This window comes from Ictidomys tridecemlineatus, chromosome 9, assembly GCF_052094955.1.
Source record: "Ictidomys tridecemlineatus isolate mIctTri1 chromosome 9, mIctTri1.hap1, whole genome shotgun sequence".
NCBI classification, from domain to species: Eukaryota; Metazoa; Chordata; class Mammalia; order Rodentia; family Sciuridae; genus Ictidomys; species Ictidomys tridecemlineatus.
In genome coordinates, this window is record NC_135485.1 from 31,439,688 (window position 1) to 31,462,314 (window position 22,627).

The 22,627-nt window shown below is 40.1% G+C and overlaps 1 protein-coding gene across 14 annotated transcripts in view; it reads left to right on the top strand.

The window, feature by feature from the left end:
• The window catches only part of Limch1 (LIM and calponin homology domains 1), a 312,004-nt gene that overhangs the window by 140,498 nt on the left and 148,879 nt on the right, over positions 1-22,627 (top strand). For all 14 annotated transcript variants that reach the window (XM_040292498.2, XM_078021243.1, XM_078021244.1 and 11 more), the window contains exon 3: positions 9,654-9,723. In XM_040292498.2, the coding sequence (XP_040148432.2) occupies positions 9,654-9,723 (70 nt within the window). The remainder of the gene's footprint in view (positions 1-9,653; positions 9,724-22,627) is intronic.

Sequence of the window (22,627 nt, forward strand, 5' to 3'; positions counted from 1 at the left end):
CAAGTGCCCCTGAGCTCAATTCATGGTACCCCCCCAAAACAAAACAAAACAAACCCACTATGATTAGGAGATATTTTGTCCCCATGTATGGAGGGGGAATCTGAGACTCATAGATTCTGAATACTTCACATAACTTGCCTAAGTGAGTTAGAGAGTTGGGATTTGAACCCAGATCTTTGTCTCTAGAGGCTCCTATTACTCTTGGAGTTTTGTGGATCCGAATACTGGGATCACCCCATCCAAGACTACAGAACAGTTTAGAGCTGCATCTCCATAATTTCACTTTCAAGTGTCTCTCTACCCTCCCAACAGTAAACCCAGCAATAGCTAGGTTTTAACTGTGCAAAAGAAATGCTAATTACCGTCATTTACACATAATTACTACATAGCACAGTGATGATTACATATATCGTTGCCTGTGTCGGAAGAACTTTAGTCTCCGCTTTATTTGGTGGTATTAAATTCTGTTCGTGTGTTGCCAGCTTTTGCGGTTCATTGATCACATGTGTCATCTTAAACTGGTAGCTTGTAAAAGCAGGGGGGACTCCGAGTAGGAGGCGTTGTGGAAAAGGCAGTTTGGGGGTGAAGGGGTTGGTATCCTGGGCCCTTGGGAGTCTGAGCATCATTGGAAGAAGGAAGGAGCTTGGCCAAAGCCAAGTTTTGGAAGTGGTCAGGGTAGGTGCAGTGGGCAGCTTGGGTAGGATATCAGAGACTGGGGGATTTACCTGTTGAAATACAAAAAAGTGAAGCATCCTAGGCAAAAGTGTTTTGCTCAGAGTTAGGAACCCAAGTTTGTAATCCCAACTCCATACCTAGGACTCTCACCTCAAAGTGTCTCTCGGTGGCTGTTCCTTGACTAGATTTGTTAAGCCTCTTCCGGTTCTTAAATTCCATAATTCCTTGACAGTAGGGGAGGTCATGTAAAGGGTCAACGGTGAAAGAGTTTGAAGTGGAATCCAAAGGACTCCGAGAGCTTCAGATAACTGTTTTACTGTTCTTTTCTGTGCCTGTAGATTATGTCATCAGGGTTGATATTTTCAGTATTAACCATAGATGTGATCTGTAAGAAGTTATTTCCCTGGGAAATATAGCAAACAAAATTGAGTCAATTTGTTTACAATGCCCTAAATTTTAGCCGTGCTTTCTGCCCATTCCTAGCAAGATTCAAAGGGAAGATGCACTCAGGTGTTCAGTTTTGCATTTTTGGAACAGGATTTTCTTGGGTATAGGTTGCCCAGGTAGGATCCCTGCTTACTGGAAAATGACTCTTGGAGAGTTGTGCTAGTTTAAGGTAGAGTTGGCTGTTGTAACTAACAAACTCCTAAATCAGTGGTTTAATACAATGGAAGTGTGTTTCCACTCTTGCATCCCCCAAGTTTGGCAGCAGGGAAGGACAGAGGTAACTCTGCTCCAGGCAGTCATTCAGGGATCCCAGGTAATAGAGACTCCATTCTCTTCACCTGATTTCCAAGGATGTCCTGGGTGTCAGCACCTGATTATTAATTAGCAAAGAGAGAAAATGGAGAACTGATTGCATGGGAGGGTTATTGGGGCCAGGCTTGGGTGTGATCATATATTACTTTTGTCCAAACTCCTTTGACCAGAACTCTGTTATACAGCTGCAGTGAATTGCAAAGGAAGCTGGGAATTCAAGCCTAGCTGTGTGCTGGGAATGAAGGAAGGTGATTGGCCAGCTTGTTGACAGTCTGCCACAGGAGCCATGTCACAATAATGAGAACATGGGTGAGCCCTAGAATTCACAGGTTCAGCCCCAACTTCTTAGAATCCCATGTCTACAAAGACCTCCTAACGCTCCTGTGGCCTCTTCTTACATACGATCCAAGCACGTGGCCTAAGTATGGCCTGCCTGTTAGGCATTCTGGACAATGCAGAGCATGTCACAAACATTTGGGAGCTATTAATGATGGTGGTTTGTATTCCAACAGTATTTTGTTCATATGAAACCCCTTGGTTCAGATTTTGCTTTCTCCCTTCATTTTAGTAAGTTTTTCTTGACCTCAAGGGTGCGTTCATGTTCCTGGTAGTGCCAAGGCAACTCTAAAAAGAAATCTTTAAAAATGACATCTGTAACAGGTTTATGGTCAAGGTTAAAGTGATCACATGCCTAGGTTCAAAAACATGCCATGTTAGATTAAATGAAAGTTCCTATACCTTCACCCAGAGTCGCAGTCAAACCCAGGAAGTGATCAAGGAAAGCACATGGAAAAACACCACTGAGCTAAATTAAAAGGGACACAAAGTGGGGCAATTTTGTGATCATTGTTGCCTATCACAGCTGCACAAACCAAGCTAATGAGATGATGATGTAATCCTCTTGTTGTAAAGAACAAAGTGATTTCCCATGAGATAAGCATGAACTTGGTCTAGATAGCCGCTTTGCTCTCTCCCAAACTAGAGGGTAATTACTATTACAATTGAATTTCCAAAGTGCATGATTTGTAGAGTAAGCTCAATTCATTTAGAATTTCCAATCCTTTCAATTTTTTGTAACCTTTAATGTTCCTACTATAGGCCCAAACAAATAAACTGCTCACTGGTATAATTTGCAATGTCTAGATGGTCTCGTATGGAACCTCTGGAGTGATATTCTTAGTACTTGCCTCTTGTGAAGCCATTACGTGGCCTTTGGAAGGGTCTGTACGAAACCAAAGTTCTTTCTTTTAGAAAGGGAATTTGAGATTTTTTTTTTTTTAAGTTGTAGGTGGAAAAAAAGTCTTTGCTTGGTATTTTGTAACCATTAAACAATGGTTTAGAGGCTGCCATGTGCTAGATATTAGGGTACAAGGAGTTATAAAATGTCATCTGTAGCAGAGTCAGAATGTCACCATCATTCCTAACTGTCTCAACCATCATTCTACGAGGAATCCAGTCGTTAATCTTTGCAGAACTATATTCCATACAGTACATATAAACATGTCTTGAATTCACCTTCTTGAAAACTCAGGATGGCCTTGCATTAGGTGGCATGGCAACGAACCACACATGTGCACAGTTTGAGTGAGCATACTGCCCGAGGGAGAGACCTGGGGTTTCCCGTGCTTTCCTTTACATGCCCAGCACCCCAGCTTCAGAGCACACATCATGCATGCTCCATAAATATTTGTTGAGGACTTGAAGGAACATATGGAATAAGCTTCTGACTTAGAAGTCACCGTGTGTTTTAGATTTACAGTGTAAGAGTTTTGTATGCACCATTTAATTTATATTAGAAGAAACACATTTATTTTTCTAGTCTTCAATGCTGTTAATTTCTTTCATAATCAAGGGGCATCTAAGACCATAACTTTTCTTGCTCTTTCTGGTTGCTCTTCACCGGCTACATGCTAGGAAAGCTAAATACATTTGTAGATTTGACTCATTTATGTGAGATTTTTTTTTTTTTTTATCCAAAGGTGGCCAGTGAAAGAAATAAGTGAAACTTAGTCTTTGGCAGCTGGAAAATGGAAAAGTTAAACTGCTTGCACTTACCTAGCAAAAAGGGACATGCTCAGTGTGCTCAATGAGAGAACAGGCAAGTTTTCATTTATCAAGAGCTAACGAGAAATCATCCCATTGGATGCTCACCACATTTCTGGATGGGAGGTGAAGGCTTCTTAAATCACCATTTTATTAAAGGCAGAACTGTGACCCTGATCAAGTGACTCCCCAATAACATGTAGCTAATGAGTATTGATTTTGGATTTACCTGGTAAAACTTAAGACTGTTTCACTTCCAAGTTCACTTTCCTTCCTCTTCCTCAGGCTGAGTCCTATATGTTATTTTTGATATTTGTTTATTTATGCTTTCTGATACCTGTGATCTCTAGTAAGCATGAATTTTCTGTAAGTATATAATTATAATTGTGTTTTTAAAGTAACTATTCACATATGATGATGCTTTGAAAATATAAGTCGGATCATCTCAGTGTCCTTTGTAAACAGCTTCTCATACTTCACATTAAACTTCGGGGGAAAAACTAGATGCCTTACCTGCTGCATCTGGCTCTCTCTTTTACTTTGACCCTTGTGTCATAGATCTCTTTCTTCTACTGACTGCGCTACGTGGACCTTCTGATCATCCCTTGGTAACCAAGCCCACCCTCTTGCCCTCATTCCCCTCTTTGGCTGATATCTTTGTATCATTCAACTTTTTTCTTAAATGTTCCATCCCCAGAACAGCCTTCTGATCACCCTGTAAAGGCATGACCCACGTGGCCCATCGTTGTGCTGATCTTTTCCCTACTGTTCATGCTGTCTGAAATTCCCTATTGTTCATTTGCTTATTTTTTTCTTTCCTCATTCCTCACCTACTCACCAGTACCAAGATGATGAATTCCAAAGCACAAGAACTTTGTTCACCATTCTGCACCCTTTCTGTGCCTAGAATGGTGTGCAATACCTACCTCTTGGCAAAGCACTTGACAAAGGATCACTGGATCCATACATGTCTAAACCAGATCCTCCTACCTGGCCCACAGGTCTTCCACGTTTTTATCTTTGTCCTCTGTGATTCCTTGTGGTGACGTTGTAGATATCTGTAGATGGAACACAGGTCAGATGTGTTTTAAATTGCCATCCCCCAAGTCTTTCTCTTCTGTTTTCCTTTTATTCCTCCCTGATGTATTATGTTTGGTGCAATTTGTTTTGAGTTGTGCTTTGAAATCACGTGAGTACTGAAGCTGGACTCTCTCAAGCACCACATTGTGGTATTAATATTTGGATATGAAGTGTCCCCCCCCCCCAAGACTTATGTGTTGAAGGCTTGGTTCCCAATGCAACAATGTTCAGAGGTGGGGATTTGGGGAAAGTGATTGGATCCTGAGGGCTCTCACCTCACCAGTCAGTTAATCCACTGGGGGATTCTTACTTGATGGTATTATTGGGAGTTGGGAGAAACTGTAGGCGACAGGGCCTAGTTGGCAAGAGTAGGTTACTGGGGGAGGGCCTTGAAAGCTATAACTTGTCCTGAGTGCCAGCCCCCCAACACACACACACAGTCTCCTTCCCGCCTTTTCTCTGCTTTTATTGCCATAAACTAAGAGTTTTCCTCTGCCATGCCTTTCCACCATGATATTCTGCTTTGCCTAAGGCCCAAACCAATGAAGCCAACAGACCATCAACTGAAACCTCTGAAGCCATGAGCCAAAATAAATCTTTCCTCCTTTAAATAATTTCTTTCATCTATTTGTCACAGTGGTGAAAACTAACACGTGTGGTATCAAATGACTGGCCTAAGGTATGAAGAACGTGCCAGCCATGCTGCAGACTAGCCCGGCATGCCTCTTGGGACATCTTCAACATCTGTTTGCGGCTCAATTGTTTCTTCTACAGAAACGGGAGCATAATATATGACCAATATTTTTGGGTGATGTATACCTCAGAAGGTAGATAAATATAAAATATCATCCCTGGAATCATCACTTTAAAGCATGTCATCAATAGTTTTTGATGTTGTTGTTTTGTTTGTTTTTGTGAGACTGGGGATTGAACCCAGAGGCACTCTACCACTGAGCCACTTCCCCAGTTTTGGGGGTTTTTATCTTTGGTGGTGCAGAAGATTGAACCCACAGCCTGGAACAAGCTAAGTAAGCTCTCGACCACTGAGCCACACTCCCATCCCCCCCCTTTTTTTTTAAAAAATTCTTTTAAAAAAGAATTTTTCTTTGAGATAGAGTCTCACTAAATTGCCAAGGCTGGCCTTGAACTTGGAATTCTCCTGTCTCAGCCTCCAAATTTGCTGGAATTATAGGTACACCACTGCACCCAGCTCATCAATATACTTTTATTGAAAATATCTATATTTTAAATTTACATAGAGAGGCAATAGTAGTTTTTAATAAAATTGTAAGTGAATATTATTGACTCTGACTTATAGCCCTATTGTTGAATAGCTCCTCTGTTTCCTAATATATACAAAAAATGTCCTCAGTTTAATGCAAAATACAAGATGAGCAGGTGTTGATCATTTCTATGACATGAATTCAAAGTTATCTTTTCTTGTTGTGTACTGTAAACTCTACAGAATTGGAAGAGTGTTTACATGAAAAAAAAATTCAGCTGCCTTGATTTTAAAAATATTCTAAATAAGAGTGCTGTTGCTTTTTGTTTTTTAATTTATGGTAAAACATTTTAGAGATAGCAGAATTTTTTGTTCTTTTAATTAAGGTCTAGAATTATAATTTTATTTATTTTTACAACTTCATGTGACACAGAAAATTCTGCCAGATAAATATAATTCTATGAAAGATGAATACAATGAAATATTTAAGATGTTTTAAAAATATAAATGTCAATGAAAAGTGGGTTGAGGGAGCCATTGTTACTAAAAATATTAATATGTTCCTTAGATGTAGACGAGGAAAAGGTGCCTCTTGGAAAAAAGAATGTTTAAATTATGAATTTGAGAATAGAATGTTTTGTTATTTTTTTCTGCTTTGACTAACTAGCAGCAAGGGTTAGTATCTGGTATGAACAGTATTGCATTTAAGTTTAAAAATAAAAAATTATTAGAGTGGTCCATTTAAATGCTGTGAATTGAATTCCTATAAAAGAATGCTTACAAACACAGAAACATTTGTGGAGAACACCAGTTCTGTGTTGGCTTCTTATATATTTTATCTCTTTTTTTCCTTTCTTTTAAAGACTTTTTTCTTCTTCTTTTTTATTTATATAAAACAACGGAACACATTAAAATTCTTATTACATATATAGAGCTCAATTTTTCATATCTCTGGTTGTATACATAGTATATGCACACCAATTCAGGTACTTTGGATAATAATTGATCATCACATTCAACCATCATTAATTACCTCTTTTAAGCCACATTGACACTTGTGAAATTGGTTTCATTAAACTTCTACATTAGAGTGGAGAAAACTGAGGTTAGTGGACTTGTCCAAAGTAAGACCCCTAGTGAATTTGGGCAGCTGGACTCCAGAGCCAGGACTCTCACCCCCTCTGACAGCCCTCCTGTGTTCTATTAAGGATGAGGGTCATATGCACTGATAAGGCACACTCTCCAAGGTCAAATTGTGTAACCTCCAAGACATGCAGTCGCCCTCCATGACCATAGGGTCTGCATCTGTGGATTCAAACAAAATCAAGAATATTTTAAAAATTACATCAATACTGTACTTGATCAGACTTTCAACCATTTACATAGTATTTACATTGTGTTAGGTATTATAAGTAATCTACAGATGTTTTTAAAGTACTATGGAGGGAGCTGGGCACAGTGATGCACACCTGTAATCTCAGCATCTTGGGAGGCTAAGATAGGAGGATTAAAAGTTTGAGGCCAGCTTTACTTCAATAATTTTTGTCTCAAAAATAAAATACAACAGGTCTGGGGCTATTGATCAGTGGTAGAGTGCCCATGGGCTCAATTCCTAATACCACTAAGCAAGCAAATAAAGTACATGTGACAGTTGTGTAGGTCATATGCAAACAGTATACCATTTTATAAAAGGTACAGAGCAACCTATGACTTTGGCATTTGAGAGGATCCTGGAACTAATCCCCCATGGATACTAAGGGGTGACAATATTGTTAAAACAAAGCATAGGACAGTGTGTACTATATGCTACTGGCTTTTTTTTTTAATTATCTGTGTTTTGAAGTTATCTTCTGGAAAGTCTTTCAGACTGCCTTCAGGGAATAGGCTGTGTGGGGTCCTGTGGGACAGAGTGGCAGCAAGTTCTACATTTTGCTGTAGGTCTTTTTGATTCCTTTTGATTTCTTAACACCGTCCATGAATATCATTTAAAAATTCAGTTTAAATGACACTAATAAGAACTAGTGAGAAAAGTAGTATATCCTAGGAATTCTGTATATGTGAAAACTTGGCTTGGGAGACATCATGTCTCCATGTGTATCTTATACTGGAAAAATGGGAAATCGCACCACCCTAGAGAATGTACTGGTCCAAGACACATGGGTGCTGGACCTGACTGGGCCACTGATCTGGATCACCAACACCAGGTCTCAGTTTTCTGAGGTGTAAAATGGGAAGCAAGGATAAATTCTCTTCCAATTTGAAAAACCAACAACTCCAAATTAAGTTATAACAAAATATTTTTTAAAAAGATTAAATGCATAGTTAAAACAACATCTTGGCTCTCTGGGACAAGAAGGCACATACTCACTCTAACTCTTACATGTTGGGGACAGCATGCTGGACTTTCAGTGAAAGATGCCAGGAATAGACAATTAATCTTTGTCACAAAAGTAGAATATTCTGTCTGTTACAACCACAGTAGGGACATTTCTCAATATATTGATATGTAATGATGTCAAAACTGTTTCCAAGAATTCTGTTACTGACCTATGGAAATCTATCAAACCCAAGTCCTTCATAATTTACTACATTATTGGATTACATGAATCATAATAGAAGTCAGCAAACTTCTTTAAAAAAAACAGATTAAAAATTTTATGTTTATGGACTATGTGGTCTCCATTGTGACTATCAAACTCTGCTGTTGTAGCACAAATATAGCTTTAAATAATAGGTTCATGAATGGGCATGGCTGTATTCCAATAAAACTTTATTAAAAAACAAACAGGCATTCGGCCACCTTGGCCCATAGTTATAACCTGCAGATTGAATTTAATTAAACTCTTGCCCTAAGATTCTATTTGCATGGTATCCTGAGATAAGTTACTATTGTCTTATTCTTTTTTAAAAATATTTTTTAGTTGTAGTTGGACATAATATCTTTATTTATTTTTACGTGGTGCTGAGGATCGAACCCAGCGCCTCACAGATGCTAGGTGAGCACTCTACCGCTGAGCCACAACCCCAGCCCCAATTGCCTTATTCTTGAATGTGGAAATGCTTCCTTTCTACCACCCCTTACTTTCGATTATTCCTTTATGAATAATCTGCTTTGCCACTACCTCAATCCAGCCTGTTACTCTGATGCCCCCCCCCATTTTAGTTTTACAACTTGCCTTTCTTATTTCTCTTCACTCTGAATTGATATTTCCTGAAGACAAACAGTTATTGTTGTTCCTCTTATATTCCTTTGTTTGTGTTGCTGTTTTTACATGATTTCAACATTATCCTCAAAGTCTTAGGCTCTAATATCTTTTGTATTTAGGGAATTGTGGACAGCCTTGTTGAAAATCTTTAGTATTTGATTTGTTAACCTCTTACTAAATATAGCCCTCCCTTTTTAAGTGAAGCTCAACCACATTTAATAAGCCACTCTCCTTAAAGAGCAAATAGGGTCTGTAGGCAGAATTCGTCTTGGTAAATCACTTGCAAAGATATATGTTGATCTCTGAACTTGGTGAAGAGATCCCTGCCTTAGCTAGGAGAATTAGCAGTAAGACTTACCTACCTTGTAATACCTGGCTTTGATTCTAGACAATTTCCTTGTCCATTCCCCTGAATCCCCTCCTCGTCTCTCCCCTCTCTTCTCTCCTAACATTTTCAAAATGTAAAACTTCACCTGCCTTGGACAAACTTGATATTGGCAAAGCTCTTTATTTATATGCATGAAGACTGATAGATTATTGAGATTTACTACATGCTTTAAATTCACTGTTTTTCCTATTCAGCATTTAGCTGTAGCCCCGGATAAAGGTGATTTGTGTGATCCATCTTGCTTTATGTCTCACTTGACATTCTGCCTTTTTCATGACAGGTTGCTGAATGCTATAAAGCCTGGACTTGTTAAAAAGATCAATAGATTGCCTACCCCCATTGCAGGATTGGTGAGTATCCAGAATGGAGATTTATTTTCCAATATTCCTTTGCTCTAACCTAAGGGTCATGACAGTACCATTTATTATAGTCCTCTCCTGCCATATATATTCTACTTGAATGAGAGCGCATTGAATCCATTAAACTAAGAGTTCACTTAAAAATGAAAAATTCCAGTGATGTCTAAGTGGCATCTTAATCTTTGTTTGTAGTTTTCCCATGAGTGATAAAGTCCTTCAGTCTTAAAGAGGTAAATTTGTTTTGGGGTGAGAGGCTGATAATTGGATTGACCCCAGGGGAGGAATGTGATTTTAATTACATTTTCTCATTCCAGTGCTCCCCCCTGCATTCCCCTGCAGTGGAGGGGAGGGGAGAAAGAGACTTTCAAGAGAAACAGCATCTTCATAATAAATGGCTGTTTTCAATATCAGAAATCTACTTGGGATTAAATACCACCATTCTAAGTATTCATAGACCAATTATGTGTTGACAACTATTCTAAAGACATCATGGGGCACTAAAGTGATCCGTTGTCATCTGGAGAACTGTTGGAGCAGGGCCCTCACCCTTCTGAACCTTCCCATGTGACGGCTATAGAACTCATATGTTTACATGTGGTCCGAAGCAAGAGGGTTTTCTCAAGCATTATGAAGTTTCATAATTCTTGGCAACTGATTTTAATTATTTGATTGACGTTGCCTCTTGATTAGAAAAAGGAAAAAGTTAGAAGGTTGGGAAGACAACCCAATTTGAATTCTGGAAGGAACTTGGTACACACATGCCCACACATACACGTGTACATGCATACAAGTACACAAAGCAGAGGGTGTGTATGGCCTGGTAATGATTCACTGACTACTTCCCTTATGATTGCCTTCTCTCTCTCTCTCTCTCTCTCTCTCTCTCTCTCTCTCTCTCTCTCTCTGTGTGTGTGTGTGTGTGTGTGTGTGTGTGTTTGCAGAAAACAATGAGAAAAATGTCAAGAATTTAGGCAGGATCCTACATAGACCTTGCTGATTGTTTTATAGTTTCTTAGCCGTGTCACGATGACTAATTAAAATGAGATGTGACAAAAAACTATTGTGCTTGAAAACCGTGGGGGTTCTGGTAGGAAGGCACATGGTATGAGCAAGTTTCTTCATTTTAAAATTGTGATTTCTATGGACGCATTTGATTTCTGATGTCAGTTGGTCGTGAGTTGGTGATTTATCATTAAAAACCGCTCTAATTTTATTTGTCAGATTTGTGTAGCCAAGAAAGTTAATACATAGATAGATGGTTACATAAGTCAATTTAGGAGGAATGAGTTTGAATAATTTTGTAATGTAAATAACATGAATATTATAGACATTCACATTAGAATGTACACACACTCATTAGTTTAGAACCTTTTATTAAATCCATCTCTTTCAAATGTTGAAGCCGTGTTCTTCATGATTCTGACAAATTCCTGTTTGGCTCCAAGCTTGGGGCAGTCCCTGACCTTGGAACGTGGGTGTTTAATATTACAGGAGCACAACTTGCAGCTTAAAGTCAAAAGCGGCCCCGGGGGGAATCCTTGTGAACAGAAGCAGGTAGTTCTGCATCCAGTAGCTGAGAGGGAAAGGATTTTGAAAGCTTAACTTAAAATGTGAGTCACAAATGATTTCAGTAAAATTAAGGGTTTGCGATGTGTGCAATTTATCATTGTATTATTACTTCTTTCTTTTTTAATAGACCTTTTTTTTTGTTTTAATATGTGATATATGAGAATTGAACCCAGTGCCTCACACATGCTAGGAAGTCCTCTACCCCTGAGCCATGATCCCAGCCCCATATTGTTTCTTATCATAGATCAAATACTGTCCTTTTCACGTTGTCTTTGAAGCAGTCAGACAATCTGATGCAAGCCAGCAAGGGGGCCTCTGTTGCTTTCTTCCCATTTCCATATTTGACCCAAGTCAGCGTTTCCCACCAAGTGCTCTCGGCTGAACTCTAGACCTGGAGATCTGTCTATTGGACAGCTCCATCTGAATGTCCCTCAGGCCCTTTGGACAGCATATTCAGACGAGACTCAAATGACCACTCCCGCCCAATGTCTGCAGGCATCTAGACAAGCAATCAACTCGACTCTGACTACTTGTCTACATTTCCTTGGCCACTGTCCTATAGCAGACGATCCTCATCTTTTTTTTTTTTTCTTTTTGCTGTACTGGGGATTGAATCCAGGTCCTTGCACATACTAGGCAAGCATTCTCCCCCCTGAGACACATTGCCAGCCCTGTCTCATCTCCTTCCTGGACTGCTCCAGTTGACTCGTTGTTCCTCAAATGCTACTCACTCCCATGTATGATGCTTTTTTACATGACAGTCCTTATGCATATGATCCTGTCCTCCTCCTCTTCTTGACCAAATCCTATTCATTTATCAAGCTCCTACACAAAACCACCTCTGAAACCTTGAGTATTTGTGGACTGTTATGATCTTTCATTATAGAGTACAGATAGCATCCCCTGAAATACGAGAAAATGAGTTAGTCCATGAAAGAGATGAAAGCTAGCTGTGTTTAAATCAACTTTGGAGAATAATATTTTGAATAACTGTTAATAATTGGAAATTAAAAGTCAGCAAATGGATTATTTCATGTTAAGACACTGTGGCTATAAGTAGTTAATGGGCCATGATCAATTTGCCAATACCTATCATGGGCCCAAATGACATATGGTGTCCAAGTGATGCACTAAGAAATCATAATTTGGAAGGAATCATCTGACAGTTCCAAATCCAGGGACAAACTGCAAAACAGCTGGCCTCTATTCTTTAACATGTCAGTGTCAATAAAGGTAGCTCCCCATCCCAAAGGCGGGAAAACTGTTGAAGACTAAAGGTGACCAAGGATAGTAAAAGACAAGGTTGCTCTTTGTTTGAGAAAAAGCAACTACGATAGACATTATTGGGACAATTGAGGAATTTGAATACTAGTTGAATACTTGATGACAGTACTCTCTCAGTGTCTTGCATGTGATCCTACCCTTGTGTATATAGAGGGTATTCTTGATATTACAAGGTACCCAAATTGAATTATTTAGAGATGAAATGTAAACAATGACATTGGACCATGTGTATGTGTTTAGAATTTCAGCAAAAATGTCTGTCTATAATATATAATTTTATGTAAACATGGAGACAGAGATGGAAGGAAGGAAATGTGGTAAAATGTGAGATTTCAATGAGGGACATACATGAGTCATGGTACTATTCTTGCAACACTTTTGGTAAATTGGAAATTTTTCAATATAAAAAAATGGAGATTCAAAGGCATTAATTCTCTTTGGGGGGGGGAGGAACTTCAAATATAAGTGATAATTTGCAGATTCAGGCTAGTAGAGATGCAGTCCTTTGTGTATTTTCTTCTTTCTGATCCTTATGACAGGCAGGGAAGGGCAGACAGAGAACACTTCAAATGCATCTAAAGACTTGGAGGTTGGTTTGTACTTTGTCAGAGGTTCGACAGGCCACCAACCACCTATTGATCAAGAAGTTCTCAGCATCAGATCTGAGAAGTGAAGCAGGAAGGTTTGATGTGCCCGGAGCCCACGCTACGCTTGTGTGCCTTAATGGCCTGGTGTTGAGAAGCCAATCCATTAAGATGGCTCAGCTGCTTGACTTGAAGATAAATAGAAAAGTGTGTTTGCGCATAGCAATCCCAAATTATAAACACCTGTAGATTTACAAAAGCATGAATAGGTGTATTTTAGCCCCCGTGGTTACAAAGAATTCAGGGGTGAAGGTGTTAAAACAAAGTAGTTGAAAATCATTTCCTGGCAAGAATGCAAAGACCCTGAATCGGGGCCTGTGTTTCCTCTGTAACGACTGCTGACATCTGAAGCCGCGTGGTGAGTGCCTACAGATGCTGCATTCTTTTTTAGGTGTGAGTGATCCTGCTAGCTGTTGCCAGAGAGAAAGACCTCAAATTTAGGTCTTGGCATAGTAAGGACTTTTTAAAAAGCTGCCCTTCTGCCGGCCAGCTGGTCAGCATTGCACAATCGAGTTACATCCTGAAACTCCATGAAATGCTCATTACAGATCATGCTACGTGTTGTTTAATCCCAAGTCCTTGCTGACCACAGGAGTTTGGGGATTAAGCTTTTTCTTGCTGGGATTTTGATTCTGACAACCATTCGCATGCACGCAGGTGCAGTGCAATTTTGGAAATAGATGATATTTGGGGATTCTGCCCTCGAGTGCAGAACCTTTCTAGAGCTGTCATGAAATATTTGATTGATCTTACACGTGAATCCATGAGGATGAACATGATCTGAGAAAAAGAGAATTTTTCAGATGGAAGGTCACCTTAGATGTATTTATTTTATAAACGAAGATGTGCGAGTCCTTTAGGGAAGAGTTATTTGCCCAAGATGAGACAAATAGTAAAAGCCAAGGTGAATCGCATACCAAGGCTGCCCTCTCCTTGATTGTTACATATCCAGGTGTTCCCAGAGGAAGACGGAACACATGTTAATACCAGGTTAATTTACCTTTTGTGAGAAGGAGGGGAAAGCAAAGACTAAAGACTACTTAATAAGTTGGTCTTTCTATCTGTCTCTCCTCTCTCTTTTGGCCAATAGTCCCAAAGTATCTTTCTGTGAAATGCCACGCTTCACGAAATGCCCTTAGCCTGATGAATGGTGGAAATTTGACTCTCACTGAAGTTGAACAGAGCAGGAATGTGACTGGTTTCTGAATTAGCCTACCATCTAGTAACCTTAACTCACCCAGAAATAGATTTTTGTGGAAAAAAAAAAAAGATGTATTTTTCTTTCATCCAAGATAACCTTTCATAGACAGTTAGATCTGAGCTCCCTGAAATGGATCAAAATGCAAATTTCCGTAAATTCTGTGGACCTTCGGAAGCTTTCAGAAGGTATCTGCTTTATTGGATGAAACGGAGGGCAGAGCGGTTGACGTTTCATTGATTGAGGGAGGGAGGAGTGGAAATGGTACAGGGCTGTCGAGATTTCCACATTATGAGAGGATTAAAAATATCGTTCTGGACAAAAGGTAGATACACAAAACTGTCGAAAGCTGGGTAACTGGAAGGCAGAGCCTTTATGTGAGTCTCATCTTTTTAGGAAGAGAACAGGCAGTTCCTTTGGGTTCTGTCCTCTGCCTCTGTCTCTCTTCCAGTCAAAATTATTATTTTAGGCCACAAGGGAGGCAAAACAGGTGATGAGAGAGGCCACAGGTTTTGCTACTATAGTGATACCCATCATATATTAGGTGCCTAATATGTGCCAGATACAAGGCTAGACTGTCCTTCTTAATCTTTGCAGTAGCCCCTGAATGTTGTCATTGCCAACATGTCCTTTCATAAGCAGACCTTAGATTTTTTTTGGGGGGGGGGTACTGGGGATTGAATCCAAGGGTGCTTAAGCACTGAGCCACATCCCCATCCCTCTTTGTTTTTTATTTTGAGACAGGGTCTCGTTAAGTTATTTAGGGCCTTACTAAACCACTGAGGCTGGCTTTAAATTTGCAATCCTCCTGCCTCAGCCTCCCAAGCCACTGGGATGACAGGCATCTAAGTGCCACTGCACCTGGCCCTTGGATGGTTTTAGAAGACTACCCTTTTAATTTCATATCTTTTAACTTAATCAAGTTGAGGCCTGGGCCTACTTTAAAAGGCCTGAAATATAATATTTCTGCTCTCACCCTGTGACATCATACTCCATGTGGCTACACCTCAAGCATTGCAGTCAATGAAACACCAGTCTAACAACCAATAATGATAAGAAAGCATTAAAAACCTTTGCTGCAATTTTTCTTAGAAATCATAGTAATTTCACTTATAACATTCAGCAAAATTTCCTAAAATGCCCTCCCCTGTCTCTTTTCCTCTTTCTATTTACACAGTACAAACACAGTCTCTCATGAGCATGCACAGCAAACTTGCCAGCCCCTGCAAACCTTTCCCTATGTGCAGCAACACCACATCCCCCAGACTCACGCTGTGCTAGCTCTTACCTTTCTTGCATCTTATCTTTTTCTTTGCTATTACTGCCGGTCTCTTGCTGCGTTAGTCGGTTCAGCTAGACTAAGCTCTTCTTGTCCATGATTTTTGTTCTGGACAACACAGCTGCAGGGACAGGAGGGCACAGAATCTCAGTCAGGAGTAGGAGAGAAAGAGAGGCTCAGAACACCATAATTAGGCAGCCCTAGAGGTTGCTGGACTCTTCTTCAGGTGATAAGTCAGAACTAGTAGCTGGTGAGATTCTTTGTGAAGGAAGCACATTTCGCTGAAGGAAATGAATAGATCTTGAGAAGCATCTCAGCCAAAACTGAATTTAATGACACACTTTCCTTTACCCTCTTTGCCGGACACAGCGTGAGAGACCTCAGCTGTGTCCCTACACCGCACTCACAAGGTGTGTTGAATTCGCTGTTCTCAAGTTTGCTGCCAAGGCCAAGCGGATATAGAAATGGCAGTAGGTTTAGATATCAAAGAGTACAGGATGTAGGGGAAAAAAAAAAACCCACGGGGGTCTTTGGTACATTCAACCCCAAGTTCAGCTGAATGGGGGAATATGAACCCAGGGAAGGAAAATGGGCGGTGAGAGAGGCCAGAGGTGTAGCTACATAGTGATCCCCAAGTCTCCACCAGGAAGGAGCCTCCTCAGCTCACTCATATGCATGTTCCTCACAGGCTGTTGACCAAAGCCATCCTCAGATCTTTGTCATGTTGGCCTTTCCAGAGAGCAGCTACGATATTACAGTTAGCTTCATCAACTTGAGTGAGCAAGAAGAACCAGAGAGAGAAAGAGAGAGAGAGAGAGAGAACACAAACAAGATGGAAGTCACAGTCCTTTACAACTTAACCTCTGAAGTGACTTTTCTCACTTCTATCTACTCCCCTAATTAAAAGCAAGTCACTATGTCCAGCCCACCCTCAAGGGGAGGAGATTACTTGAGGACCTCAGCACCAGGAGCAAGGGGTCCCTGGCAGCTGTCAAAAGCTGCTGTCACAGGGATTGAAACGATCTACACATGGCCCCTGGATTGTGTTGGTTCCATTTGCAATTATCTGATTTTTCTATGGTATGAAAGCAGTACTCAGTCAGTGAAAACTGTACTTTGCATTTTGAGTATCTTTTTAAGCTAGTGATGGGCAGGGTGATACTCTCACGATGCCAGGCCACACAGTGAGCTGCAGACATTCAATCATGAGAGCAAGCAACAGGCACTGTGTGGGGGGCTGAGCCATCATATTCCATAGGTTGGGTGGATTCAGTGCAGTTTTGACTTAATATTTTCAACTAACAATGGGTTTATTGGGATATAACTCCAGCATAAGGCTAGGAGCATCTATATTTATCTACTGGGAAACCTGGGTCTGGGCTTCTCTTTCTCTTGAAAATGTGTCCCTGTGGTTATCGCACTTCAAAGATAGTACCGTTTTCCTTGGATCATCTCTCTCTATGACATCCATTTTCTGTTTCCTAATTTTCTTTTGCACATAACACCAAACACAGATCGTTGGCTCTCTCTCGCCTTACAAATGAAAACACTCTTATGATTCAAGACCTGATTCTTTCTCTTAGGGAATTTCCTTCCAGGAGACAGATATACAGATAAGGCCTCATGTTAGGTAGACTGAATGTTAGTAAAAAAATTCATATGCAAGGAAAAATGAGGAAGAAATTTTGATTTGAGGTCAAGAACTTTGGGAGAGGTGGGATTTGAACTGTGAATCGTGAAGAGCACTGGAGTTGGGGAAGGACTTATTTGCTTGGAATGAGAAAGTCTGAACCAGAAGAACCTGGATCCTGTGTGGGAGTGACTAGTATTTCTATGACTGCTGGAGCCCAGGGTTCCCGAGGGAAGTCCTTGCTTTGGAAAGTGGACCAGGAATAGTACACGGAGACCAGAAAGGCCATCTGGAGGAGTTTGGTCTCCTTTGTAGGCAGGAAAAGGCCACTGAGAACAAGGGAATCTGTGTTCCAGGTGACTTGGCAGCTCTGTGAAAAGCCAGAGGAGACCACAATAAAAGTCAATTAGGAGGCAAGTAATTCAAATGACAGATGAGGAGCACCTAAACTGGGTGGAAGCCATGGGAGTGGAGATAAGGAGACAGGACTTGTCTGTCCCTGAATGTAATATGCCATCGATTAGAAGACATACCATTTTTAAAAGTCAAACTAATTTTAAAAACCTGCCAATTCAGTTATGACGCTGTGCTTTCCAGCGATGGAAAGATGCAACTTTATTTCAGAGGTTAAAAAATTTTGCTTGATGAAATGCAAGAAATAATTTTAGAAGATGACATCTACATTTTGGACTTGAGCAACTTGGAAATGAGAAGTGAGTTCCAAGAGAAAAGATGAATTCTTGTTTGGACATATTGAGTTGGCTATCTCTAAGAGGTATTCCTGTGCAGATGTCTGGCAAACAATTAGAAATGTTGGTTTGGAACTCAGGAAAAAAAAGTAGTAAAAAATTGGACTGGGTTAATGAATGAACAACCTTTGATGTTAAATCTGTATGCTTAAGTGTATATGAAGACAAATTACTTTATTACAATCACAAGCTTTGAAGTTATTTTCCACCCTAAATCGTAGTCTTATCTTTGGAGGGTGTGATTCACATTGGCAAGGACTGGTGGAAGGAGGAAAGGTAACCAAAGGAATTTGGAACCACAGGAAAAATCATTAGCAATTGCTAATCACTTTGAAAATCACGACAGATGGCAACTTAGCAAGATCTTCATGTAGATAACAATCCTTAGGATATAATATCCACCCAATCTTGTGTCCTTCGATTTTTTGATCTTTATTTTTTTATTTTTAGCACAAGGGATTGAACCCAGGGGCACTTAACCACTCAGCCACATCCATAGCCCTTTTTTTGTATTGTATTTAGAGACAGGTTCTCACTTATGGGCTGGCTAAGTTGCTGAGGCTGGATTTGATCTCATGATCCTCCTGCCTCAGCCTCCTGAATTGCTGGAATTGCAGATATGCATCACCTTGCCTGGCTGATTTTTAGTACTAGGTGAGTAGGTGGCTTAAACAACAGAAATTTACTTCCTCACAATTCTGGAAGTCCAAGTGGCGGGTAGGACTATTTTCTTTTGAGACCTCTCTTCTTGTCTCATAGATGGCTACTTCTCCCTGCGTCATCCATTACATGATCTTCCCTCTGTCTATATCTGTGTCCTCTTTTTTATAAGGACACTGTCACAGTCTGGATTACGGTTCACCCAGAGGACCTCATATAACTTAATTACCTCTGTAAAGTCAAATGCAGTCATATTCTAAGTTCTAGGGTGTTTTCAACATACGAATTTGGAGACACTGGAGGAGGGTTAGACAATGTAGCCCCTAACCATCGGTGAGCCAGCCAAGCACTTAAATTCTTAGTCACACGTGTTATGAATGACTGGAACTGCTAGCTGAAGTCTAATAGCCTCTTCATATGCCACAAATTGTTTTTCCAAGCTTGTTTCCACAATTATTCTGTGTCTCAGCAAAGGTGGAAGGTTATATATAGCAGTGCTATAAATTCCTCCCCTCCAAACCTTAGATTTTTTTTTCCTTCCTGTCTCTGAAAAATTTTCTTTTTTTCAAAAATCTCATTCTTTGAAAAAAGAAACCACTTGTTCGCCCTTATCTTTTGTGGAACAGTATTTGGCAGAGTTTGTGACATGACATCAGTTCCTCACTTTTTTTTTTCAGTTAGAAATAAGACTTCAGTTGGGAGATGCGAGGAAAAACTCCATTATAGCAGCACATACCTTTCTCCCAAGTCTTACTTCTCGTCTATGTAGTTGTAGTCCAAAGAAGAAACTTCTGTAGAACTAGTTCTCAGCATGTACTTCAAACTTGGGTCTGAAGGGGTTCTTTAGTTTGACAACAGGAACACATTTTATCAAATACTTAAAGGTATTGTACAAAAAGGAGACCATTCGAGGCTGAAACAACACTTGGTTTGAATGCACCTTCCTCTGAGATTGTTTTTGTAGGAAGTTTGTCTTGGCAAGTAGTTCAAAAGAATTGCTAGACACCTATCTTGTAATTAGCCAGCTTCCTGCTATAGTCTCGGGTCTACCCTCATCTCAAAATGGTCATAAAAATGAGTTTCTCTGTCTCTCATTCTCTCCACCGTATAAAATTCTTAATCACTGAGTAAAAAGTTTGATACTTAATATTTTCTAAATATTTAATATTTTCTAAAATTCCACTTTACTCAGTTTGAAGTTTCACTGGACTTAAAACAGAAGTATTTTTTTCAAACAGGATAATTGATATGGTTTTATGAGTCTGTTCTTTACCTCAGTGGTCTTCCTCACAAAAACCCATAACTCTGCTCTAACCATCAGAGGAATACCAGACAAAGCCCAGAAAAGAACTGTTCTATAAAATACCTGACCTGGCTGGTCAAAACTGTCAGGGTCATGAAAATAAAGCTAGTCTCCGAGACTAAGAAAGTCAAGGGGAAGAAGCTGAGGAGACATTGACTATGGAACCTAGTATCCTGGGTGGAATCCTGGAACACAAAAAGAACATTAGAAAAAAAAATGAATGGAACCCAATAAATCATGAATTTTGGTTAATAGTACTCTGCCAATATTTGTTCATTAATTATTATAAAATGTTTCATAGAAATTAAGATGCAGTGGGTAAGTTCTACTGGAACCCTCTGAACTATTTTTGCAATTTTCCATGAATCTGAAAAGGATTCCAAAGTTTTTTAAAAAATAGTACTTTAAAAATAGAATAAATTTCAATAAAAACAAAAGAGAACATAATGAAAGGAAATGATGAAAAGGGCAAGGAAACAGAAGTTATTAATAAATATTAAATGTCAGCCTACCCACTTGATGTATTGGTATCAATAAATGGCAGGATACCAGTGAGTCAGTTGGTATATCAATCTAATAAACTTTTATAAATGATGAATTGGTTGTAAACACTGTGTTTTATAGCACCAGAAAATTCCAAACAGTAAATCCACACACGATGTTTCTGCGCACATATTTCAGGATCCTGTTTTTAGAGCCTGCACAAAGAAATATTTCACATCCTTTGGGAAGGTGTAATAAAAAAACAACAGGTGGAAGATGGGTTTTGCAGTAGCACGAACAGCCATAACCATAAATACTAGTATCTCAGAATTATACCAGCGGAGACTGTAAACACATTAATCACCCAACAGTGCCCAAATTCCATTCTCAGATGTCATCTCAATTTCAAGCACAAAGATTAAATGCTTCCATTTAAATTCAAAACACTGAATAGATATGATGATTCTTTATTTTCACGGGGATTCGTGGAGTTTGATAGTTTCCCCATCTATCAAGCGGGGTCGATAAATCTCAGCACTGTGGGATTAAATGAGATGATACGCAGAATAGAGTGGGTGGTCCATGGTATGCTTCCCGTACATTGTAGCTGTGCTTATTATTTATTACCCTCCTGTTTATCGTCATGGCCTTAGAATTTCAGAATAAGAAGCTATTCAGAGATTTATTTTCAAAACAACAAAATTTTATCAACGAGGAACCTGAGAATCACACGGCAGTGACTTTCCCAGGGTCATGCAGCTACTTTGTTCCAGAATCAGAACTTGAAGCCTTGTCCCATCGGTGCCACAGGGGTGTCTATTCCAGATCCAGATTGACTGACTGTGTTGCTAGCCTACTGTGTGCTGGCAGTTGCCACCAAGCATCAATCAGGCATCAATCAGCTCTTGGGAGGCTCATTCCCTTTCCTCAAAGGGAGCAGAATTCCCCGCCTCTCTTCCCAATAGGTGTGGCAATCAGCCCTCTCCAGTGAGTTCCCTTCCACTGCAGCAGCTGCAGCTGCTCCCGACAGAGCTGGGGCTTGCAGTGTCAGGGACTGCTCTGAGAGAGGGGATGTAAGGGATCCGGGCTGCTGTGCTGGGGCGAGGATGCCCTTCCCACGCTGGGCAGGCTGGCGCTCCCTGCAGACTTGGGGTGAGTAAAATCCATTGTGGAAAAATCATACATGTGTATGGGTGTTCCCAAGAGAAGGAAGGAAGCTATTTAGATTTTAACACTTAGTTTTTTAAAAGTTACTTTTTAATGTGCTTATGGTTTGGCTAAAATAATACCACAATTACTTTCCTAAGAATTGAATTCACCTTCTCCCCTGATATTTTTACCACCTGTTGCTTTTAAAAAGGCTTTTTTCTTTCTTCTTCTTCTTCTTCTCTTCTTCTTTTTTTTTGCAAAGGAAAGCATGGTGTTTTTTTCCAGAGGTGTGTTGGGAGACACACAGATAGATGAGTGTGATCAAAATAAAAAGGTTTTAAGGAGCTTTGCGAATTTCAAGTAACTTGCTGCATTTCAAAGATTGATCCCAGGATGCTGTGGGAGCACATGGTGTTTGTGGGGAAATGTGAACTTGTCATAAACTGTTATTAAAATCTCTTTTTCTTGAAATGAGGAGGGAAAGAGGTGAGGAGGAAATTGGAGCAGGAGGAAGAGGCAGCGGCTCTGAGTTCAAGGGCCAAGTGGCCAGCCTAGCCCGCCGATCCCTGTCCTTCAAGTCACTGTTGATTGCAGCTGGGGACGGAATGGAGGTTATTTCTGGGCAATTCTCAATAAAATCCCGTCAGACCTGTCTGAATGCTGGACACTCTGTGGCCCCCGTTATCTAGGGGAAGGAAATTTTCCTTCACCAAATTTATGAGGCTGGGCCGAAGCAGAGCCTCGTAGATCCCCATGGCAAAATGATTCATCTTCGCAGAGTCAGAAAAATCTATTTTTATCACTTTTACTCAGCAAACTCCTCATTTTCATTCTCTCACTGAACTGCTGCTGTTTCCTTCGTGGTGCTGAATAAACCAAATATCTGGAGTCTGGAACTTCCCTCTGGGTCCTTCCCTGGGCAGCTGATTCAGCGCCCCTGGGAGAAG